Source organism: Symphodus melops (genome assembly GCF_947650265.1).
Source record: "Symphodus melops genome assembly, chromosome: 16".
NCBI classification, from domain to species: Eukaryota; Metazoa; Chordata; class Actinopteri; order Labriformes; family Labridae; genus Symphodus; species Symphodus melops.
The window spans coordinates 14,579,478-14,598,900 of NC_136706.1; the positions used below are offsets into that span (position 1 = coordinate 14,579,478).

General features: G+C 39.1%; 1 protein-coding gene across 2 annotated transcripts in view; it reads left to right on the forward strand.

Annotated features, from left to right (window-relative positions):
- Nucleotides 1-1,797: 1,797 nt before the first annotated feature.
- galt (galactose-1-phosphate uridylyltransferase) overlaps nt 1,798-19,423 on the forward strand; it is a 63,423-nt gene continuing 45,797 nt past the window's right edge. For both annotated transcript variants that reach the window (XM_079365181.1, XM_079365182.1), the window contains exons 1-5: nt 1,798-1,932; nt 8,816-8,985; nt 10,190-10,265; nt 11,930-11,978; nt 18,483-18,612. In XM_079365181.1, coding sequence (XP_079221307.1) covers nt 1,896-1,932; nt 8,816-8,985; nt 10,190-10,265; nt 11,930-11,978; nt 18,483-18,612 — 462 coding nt within the window. In that variant the 5' untranslated portion in view covers nt 1,798-1,895. The remainder of the gene's footprint in view (nt 1,933-8,815; nt 8,986-10,189; nt 10,266-11,929; nt 11,979-18,482; nt 18,613-19,423) is intronic.

Sequence of the window (19,423 nt, forward strand, 5' to 3'; positions counted from 1 at the left end):
TAAGACATTTTTAAAAAAAACATTTATTTTCTTTGGCTTTTTCCTCTAGTTGAGTGTTTTTATCCCAAACAGCAGTTTCCTTTAGATCTTTTACCATTGTTTAGCACTTTAACTTGTTTTTAAATCTGTTTTTGTGATTTTTATGTTTGAATGAAATGTATTTTACTGAATTTAATGTACAGCACTTTGGTCCGCCTTGGCTGTTATAAATGTGTTTCATACATAAAGTTGACTTGACTTGACTTATCATTCCACTATTGATAATAATTCTTTTATGAATATCTGTAATATTTTCTTGTTTTGTACATTGCCTTGAAATAATAATATATTTTTTAAAAGGCAATACAATGCATACAGTCTGGATGCAAACAAAGAAGATGAATTAATATGAGAAGAAGAAAAATTATCCAGTAGATGGCAGTAATGCAACTTCTTGGTTGCCAGCTGGCATTAAAATACGTGGTACATAAAGGAGTGAAAAGCAAGTTATTCAGCAAGATATCTGACCTGGGACTCACATCGTTGTCCTTTAAGTCCATATTTTTTGCATACAAGCTTTGATTCGGTTGAATGCACAGTTTTTACTTGCACACTAGCCTGTATTCTAAAATATGAATTAAGACAATATGGCTTATTCCTAGACTGTAGAGGGCAGCCATACACAGTACATTGTAGGGCCTGCCTTAATATCATTAGAAGAAGGAGGAGGAGGAAAGCTCCCAGGAATCAGAGAATAGGGGTCTTTTTCAAACCGTCCACTACACCCTCGCCCTACCCACTACCCCTCCGTTTGCGCGTCCACGCGGAGGGCCCGCCATATTAAGTCCGTCTCAAACCACTTAGCGGGGAGTGATAGTGAGCCATAAAACCCTCCGCCAGCGAGTCTGCACCGATGCCCACTCGATGATCACGTGTGACGCCTATTGCGTCCGGTAGTCACGGAAGGAGTGACCTGTACTAAAGTAAGTTCTGTGTGTAAGTGTTTGTACAAACCAAAACACTGCTCCAACTAAGATGGACATTTAATATCATTACCTGTTTATTGTTTGAAAGGATCAAATAAAAGCCTCCTCTTCTTTTCTTCCTTCTGTTCACCTGTTTATTTCATTGTGTTTCATATTTAAAGGGACTGTTGCAAAAACTAGAGAATATTAAATTATGTCGCAGACAACTTCTCACTCTTATTTATTTATCATTGTTTTACTTTCGATTTCTTTGTAAAACTTCATTTCGGCTACAAAAAAATAAACGATTTGCTGCTGTGATGTTAATTTACAGTCTCCTTGTCTGCTTTCAGTTAAGACAACCTGTTCTTTGATATTATAATAAATTAAACATTATAAATGACAATAAAGAATGTTGGCTCCATCTGATCGTTTTGCTATAAGTCTACACTAATATAAATTTACTCGAGAAAAATAATCTACATAAAGACTTTTACAGAATGCATTACGTACATTAATAATAAGCCGTTCCCCCAGGATGCCGCTAAGTAACCATGGTAACACACACTTCCTGTTTCCACCTGAGAGAGTGAAGTTTGTCCCAAAGCCTGCTGCTGTATTTCTACCCTCCACCTGGATGGAGGGGACTTCATTCAGCTGCGAGTGTGACTTCTGACGGAGTGCACTCCGTCACGGAGGGGGAGTGTTTAGGGGTTGGTTTGAAAAAGGCCCTAGAATTATGTTAGCTAATTTGATCCACACTCCATAACAGTAGGTGGCGGAAATGCACCAATTCATTGTTTGCCAACCGCCATAAAACGTCAAAGAAGAAGAAGAAGAAGAAGAAGAAGAAGAAGAAAGCTTCCAGGAAAAGGTAGTGGCTGTCAGTCAAAGTTCACAAAGTTTTTCGGTGATTAGTCGTCGGAGAAGCGATTGTTCTCGAAATGCAAAATGAGCGACAAAAAAGAAGTCAAGTTTGATCCAAAAGGTATGGAGATTTGCACCGTTAGCCCATCGGAGTAACTATACAACTCATTGTCAGTTATTTTCGTTCATTCAATTCGTGTATCAGTGGTTGATATCAGATCTGACGTAGGCTAACCCTTTGACTTAACACAGTCGGTCTCCTCAACTTTTAGAAATGAATTAGATGCACTTACTTCACATGGGACATTTTGTTACAGAGCAAAATAGCTTACACAACCCTGACCCAAAGTTGCAACAGGTTTCTATTACATTTTTTTGTTGTCTACAATAAACCCTTTCGGCTCATAGAAAACCAATTCTATTGACTTAAAGCCAACCTATTTAGTAGCTTACTGTGGACAAAATAGCACGATTCCCTGCATTTGGAGAGTAACTATATTATTTTACAGTAGGCAAGTGGGCACAATCTTCATTTGAGTATGCTAGCACTTGAACATCCTATCCAGAGACTAAAAAGTCTGCCTTATTTCTGTTGTCAGCTCAGCACTTCATTCTTCAGACAGTCGTAATGTGTGAAACATTAAATGATAACAAGCGCCTGATATCTGTATTCATATATGTTTACACCATTTAAACAATAATTGACAATTTACAATAAGAAACAGGAAGAATAAATGGGAATCAAAAGTCTCAAAATAAGTCTAACTCAAAAAATTATGTTGTATTACTCGCGGTGCACAGCTGGTAAAACGTGTATTTTCTTAGCTTTTTCATCACAAAGACAATGGCTAACTGAATTAACATATTATATACACCTGACAAACCCTACTTGTATTTTATTTTTCATTTCAGTTGTTACCATGGGAGAAAGTATTTATTTATTTTTGCCATACCGGGAATGTGGGTGAGGGGTGGTGAGGTTGCTGTCTTTTGTACATAAAAAGTGTCTTAAATAAAAACTGATTAAAAAAAGAACCTACTGGTAATTAATTACAGGATTTGTAATTAATCTAATAATCACATTTTAATCTCATATCTGCTTAAGGTCTCCAAATAAAGAATTCAAATTTCATGACAAAATTATAGTGCACAAATGAATGAATACACTAAGAAGAGATTTGAAATCCACATTTTTATTAGTGATTGAATAAAAAGTTTTATTCAATCACTAATGAATTTTGTTAAAAACCTATACTATGTCCAAAAATAAATTCCAAACTCAATCGGGCAACTCAAATTACACTTCCAGTGTGTTTAACAAATACATATAGAAAGAAAAAGGTTGAAGCACATCCCAGCAAACCAATTAGGCCTGGTGCAAAAAAACCCAGAAGGAATAACATGCCTCTAAATAAGGCAACATCAAGATGATGAAGATATCTGGGGGATAACAACTCAAACCCAAAAGCCCACTACAGGATCAAGGGCTACAGTGTCAAATCAAAAACCCACCCCGAGCGAACGTTACAGAATCTGACAACTCTATGTCTCCTTGAGCCAGTTGCTCAGACAAACAAGCTTTAAGGCTTCCCTCTTCTTTTTTATGATGTTACCTGAAAGAGAAAAGAGTCTCTCACATGGCACATGTGGTCACAGGAGTAGCCAGGTATTTGCGAGCAAGAGAGGACAGCTGTACATAGGCTGCTGCATGAGCTGCCCACCACTCTAGTGGACACTAATGCATTCCAATGCCAGACCCAGCTTTGTCAGAGTCAGAGGCTCTTCTTTGCTGATGGCTCATCCTGTGTGGGTTGAGGAGCAGCAGGTCCCTGGAAATTTATTTTGTTGCATAGGACTTTTTAACCAATGCACTTACAAAACACTGGTCTTCTTAGTTACACACATACTTCAGCACTCTCATCCTTGTGTATGCTTTTCAAGTCCTTAAATAGGGAGAGAGAGAGAGAGAGATGAATTCAATCTGTCATTTAAAAAAAAAAGGATTTGTCTCGCAGGGGGCTGTAAGTTCTGAGAAGTATGTTGTACATACAGTAGTTGCACTGAACACACACACACACACACACACACTTTCATCAGGAGCAAGAAAACTATAGATAGTAGGAAACAGTCTCACCTTGTTGACAGACCTTGACTCAGGGGCTCTCTGGCTTGTTCGAGGACAGTCTGCTGCTGAAGTTCTTCTGTGCTGGCAGGGCTGTGCTTAAAATGCCCTACTATTTTACGGCACTTTGCCAGGGTGGTGTCAAAGCTGCTGTCCTCAAGACAGACTGTGATGATTCTTTGCAGCATATGTGCAGCACATGGAATGTGCTTGAAAGTCAGCTGGCATGCTGCTGTGACCATGCTTCTTGCACTATTGCTTTCTATGGTTGTCACTGTGTTTTCTAATTCCCATTCCTTTAAACATAATGGGGTCCACTGTTTTGCGCACAGTTTTGGCAAAAGACTTCCACTTCCACTCACTATCAATTAGGTGTGCTGTGACTCTCAAGTAGTTGTGATGACTAACAGATGTCCAGTGATCCCCTGTTAAGGCGACGTGATAGGCCCCTGCCAACAGTTCTTCTTTTGCGTTACAGTAGATCTCGAGGGTAGCTTGAAAGTTGTGTCAGATGACGCTATCTGAAACGTCTCATTTAGCCCCTCATCTTCCACAATTGAAATTGGCCTGCAATCACGAGCAACCCACTTTCCGATTGAGTTTGTCAATTGTTCTGTGGTTTTGCTCATTCGTATCCCGAGTTCTGTAAGTGTGTGTTGGTGAAATGAACTCACAGTAGCTCTAGCAACCGTAACAGTGGAACTTGTGCGGACATGTTTAGTGTTTAAATGATACGTCAGGCTGGAGAAGCTTCGATGAAAAGAACATTTATTTTTACAAAAGCTACAAATGAACGTGTTCTTGTTAACTGTCCCATCTGCTTTGCCTTTTGTAAATAAATTTGCCGTTCTGAGGCCCTAGCAAAGATTTGCTCGCCTCACTCTCATGACTCATGCCTATTCCTGTTGTTAACTCGGTTCTGCTTTGTTTGGTTTGGCTCGCAAGGCATGTTGTGAAGTGAGGTGCCACTGACAAGTACAGGTCCCTCAATGGGCCAAGTTTGAAATGTGCATTTCTTGCAGTCTATGGTTTCTGGGTAAAATTTGCATTGAGTGTGCTATAATAATAATCTTACACCAATTTTTATAATGTATTAATTTGCGGTGTTAATTAATTAATCTAATTAAAGCGTTAAAGTGACAGCTCGAATAAAAACACATTTTTTAAAATAGAGGACTGGTATTGGGTCCAACGGATTGGGCAACGGACTACAGCAGCAGGCTGTCATGCAGCCAGCAGCTGATGATATAGACAGGGTGAGAGTGAACAGAAAAGCAGCATTTGAATCAAAGCTAACGTACACAATGACATCACGCTTTATGACCTTTTTTTGTGTGAAAGTCCACGGAAATTATACATGCTTGAGCATACAGAGAAATACATTTAGATTAACTTGTCAGTAATTTGCAAAAGTCTTAATTAAAAAAGTTGTGAAAAAACTGGTGATCTGCCATTAAAAGTCTTGCAAAAAAAATTTCCCATATCTCTCAACGGAATTTCCTAATCACTGTAAACTGTATATTATTAACAGAAAGACGGTTTTGTGAAATTGTTTACCCTGTTGAGGCTAAAAAATACTGATAATGAAATAAAGCAGCCATTCCTTTTACAGTCAGTTGTACCGAGATAAACACGAACACTTTATAAAGAAAGTGCTTTTGGAAAACTTACTGCTTGAGTTTTTATTTTGTTTTACATGTTGTGTATATACACATGCATATGCTTTTTTGTATGTATTTTGTGGTTAATTTACTCCTCAACGTCAATGTGGTTATTAACAGTTACTCTTGGCCAGTGGTGGTCTGTCAGGACCAGCAAGACCTTCTCTGCTGGCCTTAACACTTTCAGAATTAGAAACATATATTTTAAATTTAAAAAACAATACTATGTGTTTTGTCACAATTGTTCCAATTTAGATTTGATGGAAGTTCTGCCTATTTGGATAGGAATTAAAAAATATGGGCCAGTGAGGCGGTAAACTATAACAGAACTATACCAACTGTCAGAAAGCTCCTGAATGGATGTGAAATCTTAGAACAAGGCTTTCAAAAGAAGTAAAATTCAGCTTTGTTTTGAGGCCAAGGGTTAATTTGAACAGTAGAAATAAAAACACAGTATCAAACACCTGAGTAAGTGTCTCAAGGTATGAGTATTCAAATGACGTCTTCATCTTGACACAGCCATGTATCTACTAAAAAAAACAAACCAATATGATTATCTAATATTACATAATTTATTAATAGGGGTTAAGGGTACCCTGATTAATTGATGGACCATTTAGGGAAAAGATATTTAGATGCCAGTGATCTAATATTTAACAGATTGCATGTTGTCTGTTTTTGTTTAGTTTCAAAATTTCATTTGTAATAGATTTACACTTTTTTTTTTTTATGTTAGGCTATTTGTTATAAAGGGTCTGGGTCTGGGCACAGGAACACTATCTATATTATAATTACGATTACAGTCATAACAGCTAAAGTGGCTAGAAAACTGCTCTAAAGTGCAAAGGAGTGTGTAAGGTTTCAGCTCTGAACTGTGTGTTGACAAATAAACTCTGGTTAGTGTCTAGCTAATAGAGCTACTACACTATCCAAGTGAAGTGGATGCCATCAAAGCAGTGTTATACGTTTATTTAAATAGTTAATTTTTTTCTATTGGTCTTTTTTCAATTCAGGCACTTGTCAATTATCATTATCACTGAGGTGATTTTACAACAGTTGCTTTCTACAACGAGATATCTTCTCATCTTTTTGGATATATTAACTTATTTTAACAAAAAAAGGTGTATTGGATATTAGGGATGTAAAGATACATTGTGAGGCAGTTAAAAATTGATTCAAAGTTGCCACGGTTCACATCGATACTTAAAAAAATTAATCGCAGTGACAGTGTTCAAAATCAACACCAGCCAAGCGCCAAATGCTGGTAGATTTTCCGTTTCGTGAGTTCATTTCAGAGAGCTAGCTAGCTGAATGCATGCGCAGCAGGAGCAGTCAGAGATGCATGTCTAATAATGAGCAGGCTGATTATATGAAGAGTCTAATGTTGGTAAATCAAGAGAGAACTTGTTTTGTGGAATAATATTTTTTTGTTCTCTGATGGATTTTAGTTTTTAGTCTGTAACATTAATGCAGGAGGGATCAGAGAGCAGGGGGCTCTGGGAGCTACCTACTTAATAAATAAAGGCAAGAAAATATATATTTTAAATTTCTCAATTTCCTGATCTGATAAAATGACTGAATCTTAAATCTGTAAGAGATTCAATAGAGCATAATGTTTTCTCAATTAAATGTACAGTAACAGATGTATAGGTGGCACAAAAACAATATTTGTTATTTCAGCCATTAAAACACGCTTTACCTGAATTTTTCATCTACCTGCCACCTTCGCCAGTGAATCAAAAAGTTAATTTGGGATCCTGTCAGTAATATGGTGAGCGTCAGCAGCTGTAGAGCAGAGGTGGTTATGTAACACTCTCCCCTTAAAGGCTGTATTAACTCACACCAGGGATTCAGAGATGAATTAACTTAAATCTGATAACTTGTTGTTAATGAGACTTAACCTCTCAATTAAATCATTTGTCAAAATTTAATTCATTCACTTGAATTTAATTAACGTCGGGAAATTCCCATCAGTCACGTGACGTTTCACAAACAAAACAAAACAATTAATAATGACCCAAATAATCACCTGATTTGCCCTTACACCCCCCCAAAATTCAGTCAACAATCCCCCCAAACGAAAACCATATTAAGCAAACAAAAGTTCGTTTTTTACGGTCTCTTAGTCTCTTTTTATCCAAAAACAACTCCTTTGTCGGTGCGGCCGTATGAGCATCCAAAGCGTTCATTCATCAAAAGCGACATCATAAGCAACATTATCCAACAAATATAATCCAAACAGGGATATTCCAAACAGGACCAAAAATAAGGGAAACAAAAACGATCTCACCCGGATCCTTGGAAGAAAGTATCACGTTCCCCGGCTCGACAAACTTTATTTTCTTCAGCCACGAGCCGCGTGTCCAGTAATGAATAAATAAAAAAAAGATGGAAATCCTTATTTTCCCGTATGCCGATATGTTCCCTTCATATTCCGCTGTTTATTCTTCCCAAAACACCTTAATCCCCATACAGCATATGAATTTAATTTTCAGCCGCAGAAAACTTTTCTCTGGCACTGAACTTTTCTCCCCGTCACCTTTTCCCTGGTACACTGACGTTCTTTCTTCTTCCTGCCTCCTCTACCTCCTCCCCATATCACCTCGGTCCTCTCTTTTCCCCACAGGTTAATTGATGCCCCTACACCATTTCCTTCATTACAATGGAATATTATTTATTTTACGCGTTTCAATAACAATTGGGTTTCCTTTTCTATTCATCTTGCAACAATCATTCTTTTTTGTGGCTCTGTCACAGTTGGTTGTAACAAGCAGGCGTAAACGTGTTAGCTGCAACAACTACAACCAAGTTTGTAGGCCCACTCCCCCAAACGAGTTTCAGAGCCAAAGAGATTAAGAGGTGCATAGGTGTTTTCATTAAAAATTAATGGCTTTTTTTTTTGTCTCATTTTGTACAAGAAAATCGTGAAAGAATCGTATCGTGAACCTAGAATCGTATCGTATGTAAGTTAAGTGAATCGTATATCCCTATTAGATATTAATTGAACACCTAACCTTCAAACATCTAAGTGATGTTTACATTGTGTTATTCTGTGCTTCAAGTGTTATTTGATTGCTGTAAATATATAACTATCAAACATGATTAATTATTCCTTAAACGGAATACCAAATTATTTTGTTGCTTTTTAGCTCATAAAAATACTTTCGCTCACTTTTTTGTATTTTTTTTCCCCCTTGTCCTACGTCTCCTAAACTTTTCAGAGCACCAGCATCTGCGCTATAACCCCCTGCGAGATACCTGGGTGCTGGTGTCAGCTCATCGCATGAAGAGACCCTGGGCTGGTCAGGTCGAAAATCCTTCTGAGGAACATGTACCCAGATATGACAGCAACAACCCACTTTGTCCCAAGAACACTCGCGCAAATGGAGAGGTGAGAGCTGGTATATCATATTTCTACATTGCACAAAAAGGCATTACATAGGAAATCACAGCTTGTATGTTCATGGTTTGGACAACAAGGTTTGTGTCCTCCTGTTTTTTAAGTCCTGATCCATCCTTAAAAATATTCCCCTTGGTCACACAGCTAAGAATCAGTCAGTGACATTTCAGAACTATGAACAAAATAATCTTGAGAATTTCATTTAGTCAGTTTTCTGTAAATTGAAAATCGTCCAGATTTTTCTATTTATATTTTTTTTCATGTGTTACGCGCTCACCACTCACCGCTAACAGGCTACCTCAAGCCTAACCCAGTGAGCCCGTAACCTCGTAGCCTACCTCTCCTTGCGTGTTGTGTTTGCGTGAGGGTGTTCCTAAAAGTTCCCTCGTGTGTGCAACTTGGTCCTGTCTGGAAAGAGGGGGGGGGTGCATGTGGCTGACTCACCGATCTGTTGACCACCTCTCGCAATCTGGTGGTGTTTCGCTCCGCCAGCTCACGCTTTCTTCCTGGATGTCCGCTCAGTATAGTGCTCAAAACAAAAGTTCCCCGTGGTGTGGTGTCAATATTAAGAAAACAAAAACAATTGTTCATCAGGTCAACGTGCTCTCCTTTCAGGCGTCTTGCGTCTCGGCGTCCTTTTCGTGGAAACTCCTCCCAGGCACCTTTGCAGGTGCTCCTTATCAAGGGTTTTTGAGCCGCCACCACACCTCCCCTCCAGGTGTGATATCAGTCCTGACCCTACCTTTTCACCTACAAAACACACCCACTGCCAAAGACCCCCGGAAGAGACTGCCCTCAAGCATAATCATAACATCATGGTTCTGAACTGTCAATGACTTAACAGTTATCAGCTGTTGTTACTGTAGATAAACTATACATATTGAGGAGCTGGGCTTCACTAAGCAAGCCAAATCCAGTGAATCCTGCTTATAAGATGACTACTGGCCTAAAAATCTTGTTTTTCATTTTAATTAAAAAATGTATGTTTTTGTTTTTTCCTGTTAATCATAAGATGATAATTTTCAGTATCAAGCTGCTGTAACCAAAAGTACTGTTTAACCATAGTTATACTGGTGTTTGTCATTCTAAGATTGTATTCGAATCCAGTTATAAATGTTATTTGTTTGGTACCACAACATGCTATGCTTTATGTTAACTGATTTTTAAAAATGTGTGTCCACCTATTTTACTCTAGGTAAACGCAGACTATACCAGTACTTTTGTATTTGATAATGACTTTCCTGCTCTTCAGCCCGATGCTCCAGATCCTGGTAAGTTTAAATGCTGTAAACATACTAGCTTTGGCAAGGCATTGAAAAGTATTAGGAAACATTCAATCCACTGGTTTCATGTTTGCACTTTTTTTTCAACTGCTTGGAATAATGAGAGTCACTTTGCACATAACAGTTCAATTAAGTTATTTTGCTGTTTAGTGAAATGCAAGGTTGCTAATAATAATGAGTGCTGCCAATAGATCAAATAAAGTAATCTACCGTAAATTCCGGACTATAAGCCGCTACTTTTTTCTCACACTTCGAGCACTGCGGCTTCTACTCCGGTGCGGCTAATGCATGGATTTTTTATGGGGGACAATGAGCTTCTGCCGCAAAAACATTTGACTTCGTCACGTCGGATCTTAATATCAGTCATTTTGCGCTTCATGCACGCACCCTCATGATGGAAAACACACGGAGAAATACATATGATGCAGCTTTCAAGTTAAAGGCGATCGACCTGGCTGTCAAAGAAGCTAACAGAGCTGCTGCACGTTAAGATGACACTGACAGCGACAACAGAGACTGAGGAAGTGAGTAATGAAGTCATTCTGAGGCAGTGAATGGATGGACTTTTTCTTGTGAAATATATTACGGTCATCTTTTTCATCAGCCGTGTTACAGACACCGTCGGCTAGGCTTCGTATTGTAACGGTTCATGTTGTAAAGTCAGTAGTTGATAATGTGTTCATAATTCCGATTATGTGGAGAGTCAGTGAATGCACCAGCGAGAACGTGTTGAGTGGCTGTATGAGAGAACGCTGGGGGAGAGAGTTGGATTGTTACGGCAAGTGATGGTTTTGCTCTCTGCTGTAAACGGCGTGGTCACGGCCGACAGTGATCGGGTTATTAAAAGTTATTATTTGAACGCTCTCGTCGTCCTTTAACGTCCGTACGGACGCTACAGTATTTGCGGATGTTACCGGTAGCCTACGTCTGTGTAAATAGCTCTTGTTATAGCGTGGACACCTGCGGCTTATAATCAAGTGCGGCTTATATATGTACAAATACATTTATTTACTTATTTTTAGCCGGTGCGGCTTATATCCAGGTGCGCTCAATAGTACGGAATTTACGGTAATTATTTGTAGACTTTGTAATAAATTAATCGCAGAATCTGTATTGGTGAAATTAGGATATTTGCATTACAGGTCTATTAACTGCATAACTCTGTTCCTTTTGGTTATATCTAGTTAATGTTTAATGTTACTCTGTTTTCACATTAGTAAGAGTGAGAATGTAAATAACAATTTACTTAAACTGATAAAGTTGCTTCCACTCAGTTCTACCCCTCCCTCCACACAAACACATACTGTATTTACACAATATTTATGGTATACAAACACGGATGCAAATGCACATACACCCACACAGTTCAGTCTGAAGAAGAGCTGTGCTCGAAGCGTCACTCACGGGATGTGCTTAAAATAAATACACGAAAAGGGAGCAAGTGTGCTGTCTCCTTTTTTATTCTTTTGAGGTTTAAATATATGAAACTTTTGTTATATTTATATTGCGAAGATAAATTAATCTTGTATTGCCCAGGTTTAGCATACAGGCGTGGAAGGATCAATGTGCTTGTCCCTCAGTTTTAAAGAAAATGAGATGTCGAAGGCATAACATTGTTATTTTTATGTAGTTATATTTATGTTGTTTTTTAGGTTTGGAGAAAGATCCATTGTTCCAGTGTAAAGCTGCCAGGGGAGTCTGGTAAGAACAAAGCTTGATGTATCATTTTACTGCCTTACTTCACTTTGTAAAGGTATTGCCTTTCTGTAAGCTTGATGTAATTCCAGCAACTTTTTAGCTTGATACACCCAATTGTGCTTAAAGAAAACCATTAAAGGGACTGTAGGTGATAAACAGTCAGCAGTGGCATTATTGTAAAAAACAGTTTCTTCCTTTTAAAATGTTTGGGCTCAGGGCCCATGATGCTGGAGAACAAGGGTCTCCAACCTTTCTTTATCTGAGAGCTACTGTACTTAAAAAAAAAATAAAATAAAAAGTGGCCAAGAGCTACTTGCATCACATCGCTTCCATTTATTCACATAGCACAGATTAGCTGAATTTAGTAACCATGTACACTTGGGAAATTGTAATAAGTCAATGCCTATCAATAATCTTAAATTCAAATCAAGGCCCAAGGTCCAGGTTCTTATCATGCCACATAATAAGTTACTGTTACTGAAAATTCACATCAATGGAAAGAGGTGAATTTATTGTCAGATTTATTTTATTTTTTTTGTTCTTCTGACTTCCCAATTTGGAGTAATCTTAAGCCTCGTTTCCACACAACAGTCCGATATGGATCAGTACAGTTTGGTATGGGATTCAGTTCAGGGGGACGGCCAGGTGGCTGACCAACCAAGGGAATCAGTTCTGGGGGTTGACCAGGTGGCTGACCCACCACGGGGATCAGTTCTGGGGGATGGCCAGGTGGCATACCGACCACAGGAAGGGGTTCAGAAGGACGGCAGGGTGACTGACCAGCGAAGGGCAGGACCTTCGGCTAGGGCCCAGGAACCAGCAAAACCACCAACAAGGGGCCAGGAGTTTGCCGGACCTCCATCGATGGGCCACAAGCCTGCCAGACCACCGATGAGCAGCCAAGAGCCTGCTGGACCTCCGATGAGGGAACGTCAGGTGCCGGCTGGACCGCTGAGAGAACGTCGGGCATCGGCTGGACCACTGAGAGAACGTCGGGCATCGGCTGGACCGCTGAGAGAACGTCGGGCATCGGCTGGACCACTGAGAGAACGTCGGGCATTGGCTGGACCGCCGCGGGAACATCGGGCATCAGCTGGACCGCTGATGGAACGTCGCGCATCGGCTGGACCACCGGGGGAAGTCAACGAAAGGCAGACGGTGCTCTGCAGGACCAGGATCATGACGCAGAATGTGCTGAACAGAACTCGGAATAGAAAGCAGGGAGCGCTCTGCGGAATCAGGAACAGGAATCAGGGTGCACTCCGTAGAATCAGAAAGCGTAAGGTGCTCTGCAGGAACAGGAAACAAGGGGCGCTCTGCGAATCAGGAAGCAGAGGGCGCTCTGGGGTACCAGGAGGCCAAAGCCTAGGCTGAGGCTTGAGCTGAGCACTGGGCTGAGACCTTGGTTGAGTTCTGGGCCCGAGGCTCAAGTTAAGGCCTTGGTTGAGGCTTGAGTTGAGGCCTGGACTGAGGCTTAGGCTGCTGTGGGTGACTTGACACCGAGGCAATAACTCGGGGATCAAGCCCGAGCAAGACTTTTTAAAGTAATTGTGAATGGATGTGAGGTTATATGTAATCTCATGTATATCCAAAAAAAACCCAAACCAGCTGGGTCAATAGTGTGGTCAGTTCATTCTGTCACAGGGTGCGGGCAGAAAACAGGGAGAAGGACCCAATTGCAGGTAAAATCAAAATGGTGATTTATTAAAAGAAAAAAACCCCAAAAAACTCACTCAAATAATAATCCAAAACGTCAAACTACGAACATACTTAACCGACAGACTGCAAACAATGAACTTACTACAGGAGGGAAGAAACACAGAGGCTAAATAGACATGGGGTAATCAGACACAGGTGAGACTAATCAGACAAGTGAGGACAGTCAGGGTAATCAAGACAGGAGGGAAACATAGAGAGGCATGAAACCAGACAACACGTAGACCAGAACTACAACTTAAAAACAAAAAATACTAAAGACTGAACTAAAAAACACACAAGAGGCAACACTAGAGAATTACTAAAACAGAACTCAAAACACTGAAATACAACACACGAAACCAAACCATGACAGATTCATGTTTCAACAGATGAAGTATCCCTTTAGATGTTCATTGTCTAATTGGATCAATTAAATGGGGTTATTCCAAAAACAATTAAGCAACCTCCCTGCACTTTTAGACCTGATTGAAATATTTTTTTAAACCATCTGTATCTAAAATATGTAAACATCTAAATCTTCACTTATGTTGCTTAATGAAGAGGAGCAATACTTACATCCTTGGGCAATAAAAAAAGTACCTCAACTGGAAAACATCGTGGCAATAAACTAAAAACATAAAATGGATTCAGTGTTTTCCTCCATTGAGGGTTAACCATATTAAAAATTAACATATTACCCAATTACATGCATACACAGAATAAACTAGCATTATTTCTCGAACAAATTAAGTCATAACTTAACCAAAGGATAGACATAAAAACAAATACAAAGACGAACAACAAAAAGGAAAGATCAATAACAGAAAAAAAACAAAAACTAATGCAATGAAGAATTAGGCAGTGGAGTATATAGTGATATTACCACAATTCAATGTAATCTTACAATTAAAGTACAACTGTTGAGGCAAAAACTAATTAATTTTCAATTTCAAATTTATTTGTGAGAGACAATGTGCAATAAAAAACATAAATGTGACCATTTGATGCGTTGCAGCAGCGTTAGCCTGAGGCTAATTATATGATATCTGCTGGTGTTTCTATTCTTAGTGACAGATCTGTCTTCTCCAGATAACGGATGAAAGAACCTCAGATGTTTTGAAAAAGCAGCTGTTTGAATATGTAATTTTTTCTAGGGTTGTAGTTAGTTCAGAGATCCAGCGTCCCACACTCTGCCTCCTGACATCTTTCCAGGACAGAGCAATAACTCTGTTGGCCAATTGCAAACTAATATTTAAAAACATTTGCTGACTCTTTTTAATTCTATAGTTGGGTGGAAATAATCCTGAAATAAAAAACCTTGGACTCAGCGGTATTCGTATGAATAAAATCTCCTGGATACAATCCCTCACGATTTCTTAACTGTTTAATATGAATGCACTGCCAAAGACAGTGGAAAAATGTACCCTTTTCTGTTCTGCATTTGATGCATACATCCGGCACATTACTATTGAATCGATTTTAAGTTTTTCTGGGTTATGGTTATGTAAAAGAAAGCCATGTTATGCTGGCTCTTTTTCAAGAATGAAAAAGAGCCAGTTTCTCCAAAATGTTTTTTGGCTCTCTGCCAAATATCAATCATTTTCCTCAGAATAGGATTTTTTGTTCTTTTCTTTAGTTTTTTTTGGCATTAGCTAAATACAAAAAAGGGGAGAGATAAACCAAGATGTGTTTCCATCTCTCGCCATAGGGGGGCATCTTCTTCTCTAAAATAGAATAACATTGTTCGTAACTGTGTTGACCATTAATACCATAATGAGTTAGGGCATTTGAGTCCTCCTCTATCATAGGGTAAGTATAACAGTGACAGTCTCAGCCTGGGGCATCCTTTGTTCCAGAGATATCTAATTTAAAAGCTTTTTAAGATCAAAAACTTATTTTATATGGTGGGGTTCGGTCACGCTTTACTGGACCTCTAGCGTATTGCAATGGATAAATTTGATACTTGATGTCTCACGGGGAATGACGGGTTGGCTGGCCCTGAAGGCGCAGCTGAGGGAACCATGTACCATGTAACGGAAGATTTGTTGTCGGAAAGTAACATGTTCATGGGCTGCGGTTGCAGTGTGTTTCTAAGTTTGTATTTGTTTGATTTTTGTGAAACCCTAGGTGTCTTGTGCAAATATAGCTTTAATGTTTGTAACCCTGTATTTCAGAAAAATCTTATTATCAGAGGAGTGGCATCCACTTCGGTGGGATTCCTTGTTAGGAGGTTAGCAGAATAATATCCAAATTTAGCAATATGGACCTGTTTAAACTTGTAACTTGGAATATATCAGGGTGTAATAACGTGGTCAAAAGGAAAAAAATCCTCACTTATCTGAAACAAAAAAAGGCCGATATAGCCCTCATTCAAGAAACCCATCTTACTGATGAGGAAGCAGCCAAACTCAAAAGAGAATGGGTTGCACAGGAGTATCATAGTACATTTTCCTCGAGGAAAGGTGCACACACACGTCTCATACAAGGAAGGTAGATGGGTTATATTGGATGTCACTTTAGTGGGTCAAAGGATGACTATTGCTTATATCTATGCTCCTAATTTTGTTAATCCAGATTTTATTTCAGAATGAACCTTTGGCACCACCCGAAGGAACATTTGGAAGAATCACTCATTACAAAATGGATATGAAATAATAAATGTCCCAGACTACGCCTGTCTCTGTTATATATTCCAATGGACACTGAGGGTTTCTTAATATGGTTAACATATGGAATGAAGTTAGGAAAACATGAATATATATAATTCTTTGTCAAAATTTGAGGAAAATGCATGCATTGTATCAGAGAATGCAAAGAAATCAAACATTTCTGGAAGGAAGTGGTTAATAAAGTCATGACCATTTTTTCTGTGAATAATAAAAAATGACACTACTACATCTGTACCTGACAAATCTGAAGCTTAGGACCAGATAATATATGTTCTGTGATTTGCTATACTAGAGGCACAATGATACAATAGGTGCTTGGATTAACAATATGTCACAATGTATGTCAATAGAGAGAATAAACATAAACTCTGCAAAAAGCTGGATGATAAGGGAATATAAAAACCATTTAAAGACTTTATAGGATGTACAGATATTCAATCAGTCTTTATTTGTATAGCGTCAATTCATAACAGGTGTTATCTCGAGACACTTTCAAAAGCAGGTAGAGGACCACGTAGAGGTTACTCTTTGTCTGTTAACATTACAGAAGAGCAGGTAAACAGACCATGCTCATCGTTATGTCTCACACACGCAAGTAAAAGACTTTGCTTATTGCTATTGTTGGGCCGTCCAGGTTGAGCACAGGCAAACAAGGGACTTGGCCCTGCTTTTCTTTGAAAAGCTTTATAAGAGTATTCAGAGAGCTAACAGAGAGTTTTGAGAGGACTCTTAGTCCCAGCATGCCTTGCAGATACTCCCAGAATGCTCTGCCACTCTTAACACATAGGTGTGAAGTTTGGGGTGCATAAAAGCATAAAAGTTGTCCCCCATTGTTCTTTCTCTCTTACACATCGACCTCAGGCGTCCAGATATACCCCTCTGCATCCTGTTTCACAGCACACTGCGTCCTGTGTGTGTTTCTCTGTGAACTCCAGCGTCATAACCGAGAAATTGAATTCATTATCAGAAGCACCATTGTAAACACCGTCTAATATCAATTCGGCCACTGGCTTCTGGTGATGAAGTAAACTATTCCCGAGTGAGTTGTGTGAGTTCCAGACAGAGATCTGTAGCCTTTCAGACGCTGCAGAGACATAGATCAGGTAGAGACAGAGTTTTACTTTGTCTCAAGACAATAGACCAGGTTGGGAGACCTGTGGTCAGTGTCCACCATTACGTGATCACACGTGGTTACGCCGCCATCTTGTGCCTTCTTGTTACCCCTCCTTTCTCTTATACACACACACACGCACACACGCACACACATACACATACACGTACACGTGCACGTGTTTGGGCAGGCCATCCTCACCAACAGTCCCGAGGAACCTCAAGAGCTCCCAGAAAAAGGAAAGTCTAGTAAATTTAAAGATAGTGACCAGCTGTAATAAGATGTGACAGCAAGGAGTGCTTCTACAGGAGGAAGACTCAGGTTAGGCTATTAATAGAATAACATTAGTGGTAAAGCCCAGAAGTTGACGAAGGCAGGGTTTGGAAATGTTTTTTGTACATGTGTATGTGTGAGTGTAGATATACAGTATGTGCATATGTATAGGCATAATACCATGCTTTAGTGAAGTGTTGAGAGAATAAGGGATGTTTGATTATGTTTTAAGGGCTGTGTGAGGAATAAAATGTGTTTGTCTGGTGTAATACAAAATCTGTACTTTATTGTGTTCAATAACATTGCTTACTCTTAAAATCAACAAAGAAATTGTGAAAACAAATGCACGTTTTCCCTCTCACTTGAAATTGTTTATTTTACACGAATAATCAATCAATCAATCAATCTTTATTTATATAGCATTAATTCATAATAAATATAAAAATTCAAGACCCCTTAGTAAAAAGCAGGTAGTACTAATTTTAAGTGCAGCCAACCTTTTTGTATGTTTGCTGCAGTTCAGGTGTTACATTCTACATTTTGAAATGCTGCCACAGACCACCGGCATGTGAATTTTTATCAGCTTACACTGAGTACCATGCAACCTCTCAACTCAGAGCAGATATTAAGCTAAATGTTTACATGATCAACACATTTGTACCAATAAATGGTCACTGTTTTTTTCATGTATTGAATAGATGTTTAATTATTTCTATAATCTCAAATCTATCTTCACTTCTACTTAACTCTTCTCAGTAAGGTCATGTGTTTCCATCCCTGGTCTGACATTACTCTCCAGCTCATGCAACAAGAAGAGGTTGTAAAGGTGATTGACAAGTGGGCAGAGCTTGTTGAACAACTGGGCACCTTATACTCCTGGGTTCAGGTATGGCTTGCTTGCACACAGTCATCGCTCTTGAAATTCAAATACAGTGCATCCAGAAAGTATTCACAGTGCTTCACTTTTTCCACATACTTAGTTACAGCCTTATTCTAAAACGGATTAAATGAATTGCTTTCCTCAACATTTTACACAAAATACATTGTAATGACGAAGTTTAAAAAGTTTGTTTTCCAATTTGTTCAACTTTATTGAAAAAAAGACAATATAACATCTACAAAAGCATTCACAGCCTTTGCTCAATGCTTTGTTGAACAGCTGTCTTTTTGATTATGATGCTACAAGCTTGGCACACCTATTTTTGGGCAGTTTCTCTCCATTCTTCCTTCCTCAGTTGGGGAGCGTCAGTGCACACTGCACAGCCAATTTCAGATCTCTTCAGAGATGTTCAGTTGGGTTCAAGTCTGGGCTCTGGCTGGGCCACTCAAGGAAATTCACATTGTTTTCCCATAGAAACTCCTTTGTTATCTTGGCCGTGTGCTTAGAGTTGCTGTCCTGTTGGAAGACGAATCTTTGCCCCAGTCTGAGGTCCAGAGCGCTCTGGAGCAGGTTTTAATCAAGGATGTCTCTGTTAGTGCGGTGCGATATCATGATCTTAGGTCGTAAATGATTTAAAAGTGTTTACAATTTGCCAAAGCAGAGAGATAGTCGAACCGGGCTATCATGTTTCGATACAGATACGTCTCCCCCTACTCTTTTGCTCTGTAGCGGAGCGGGATCATAGCTGAACATGAAATTGAAACTTAAGAGTAAAAACAACTCCATCTTGGTTATATACAACGGCTAGAGTTATTTT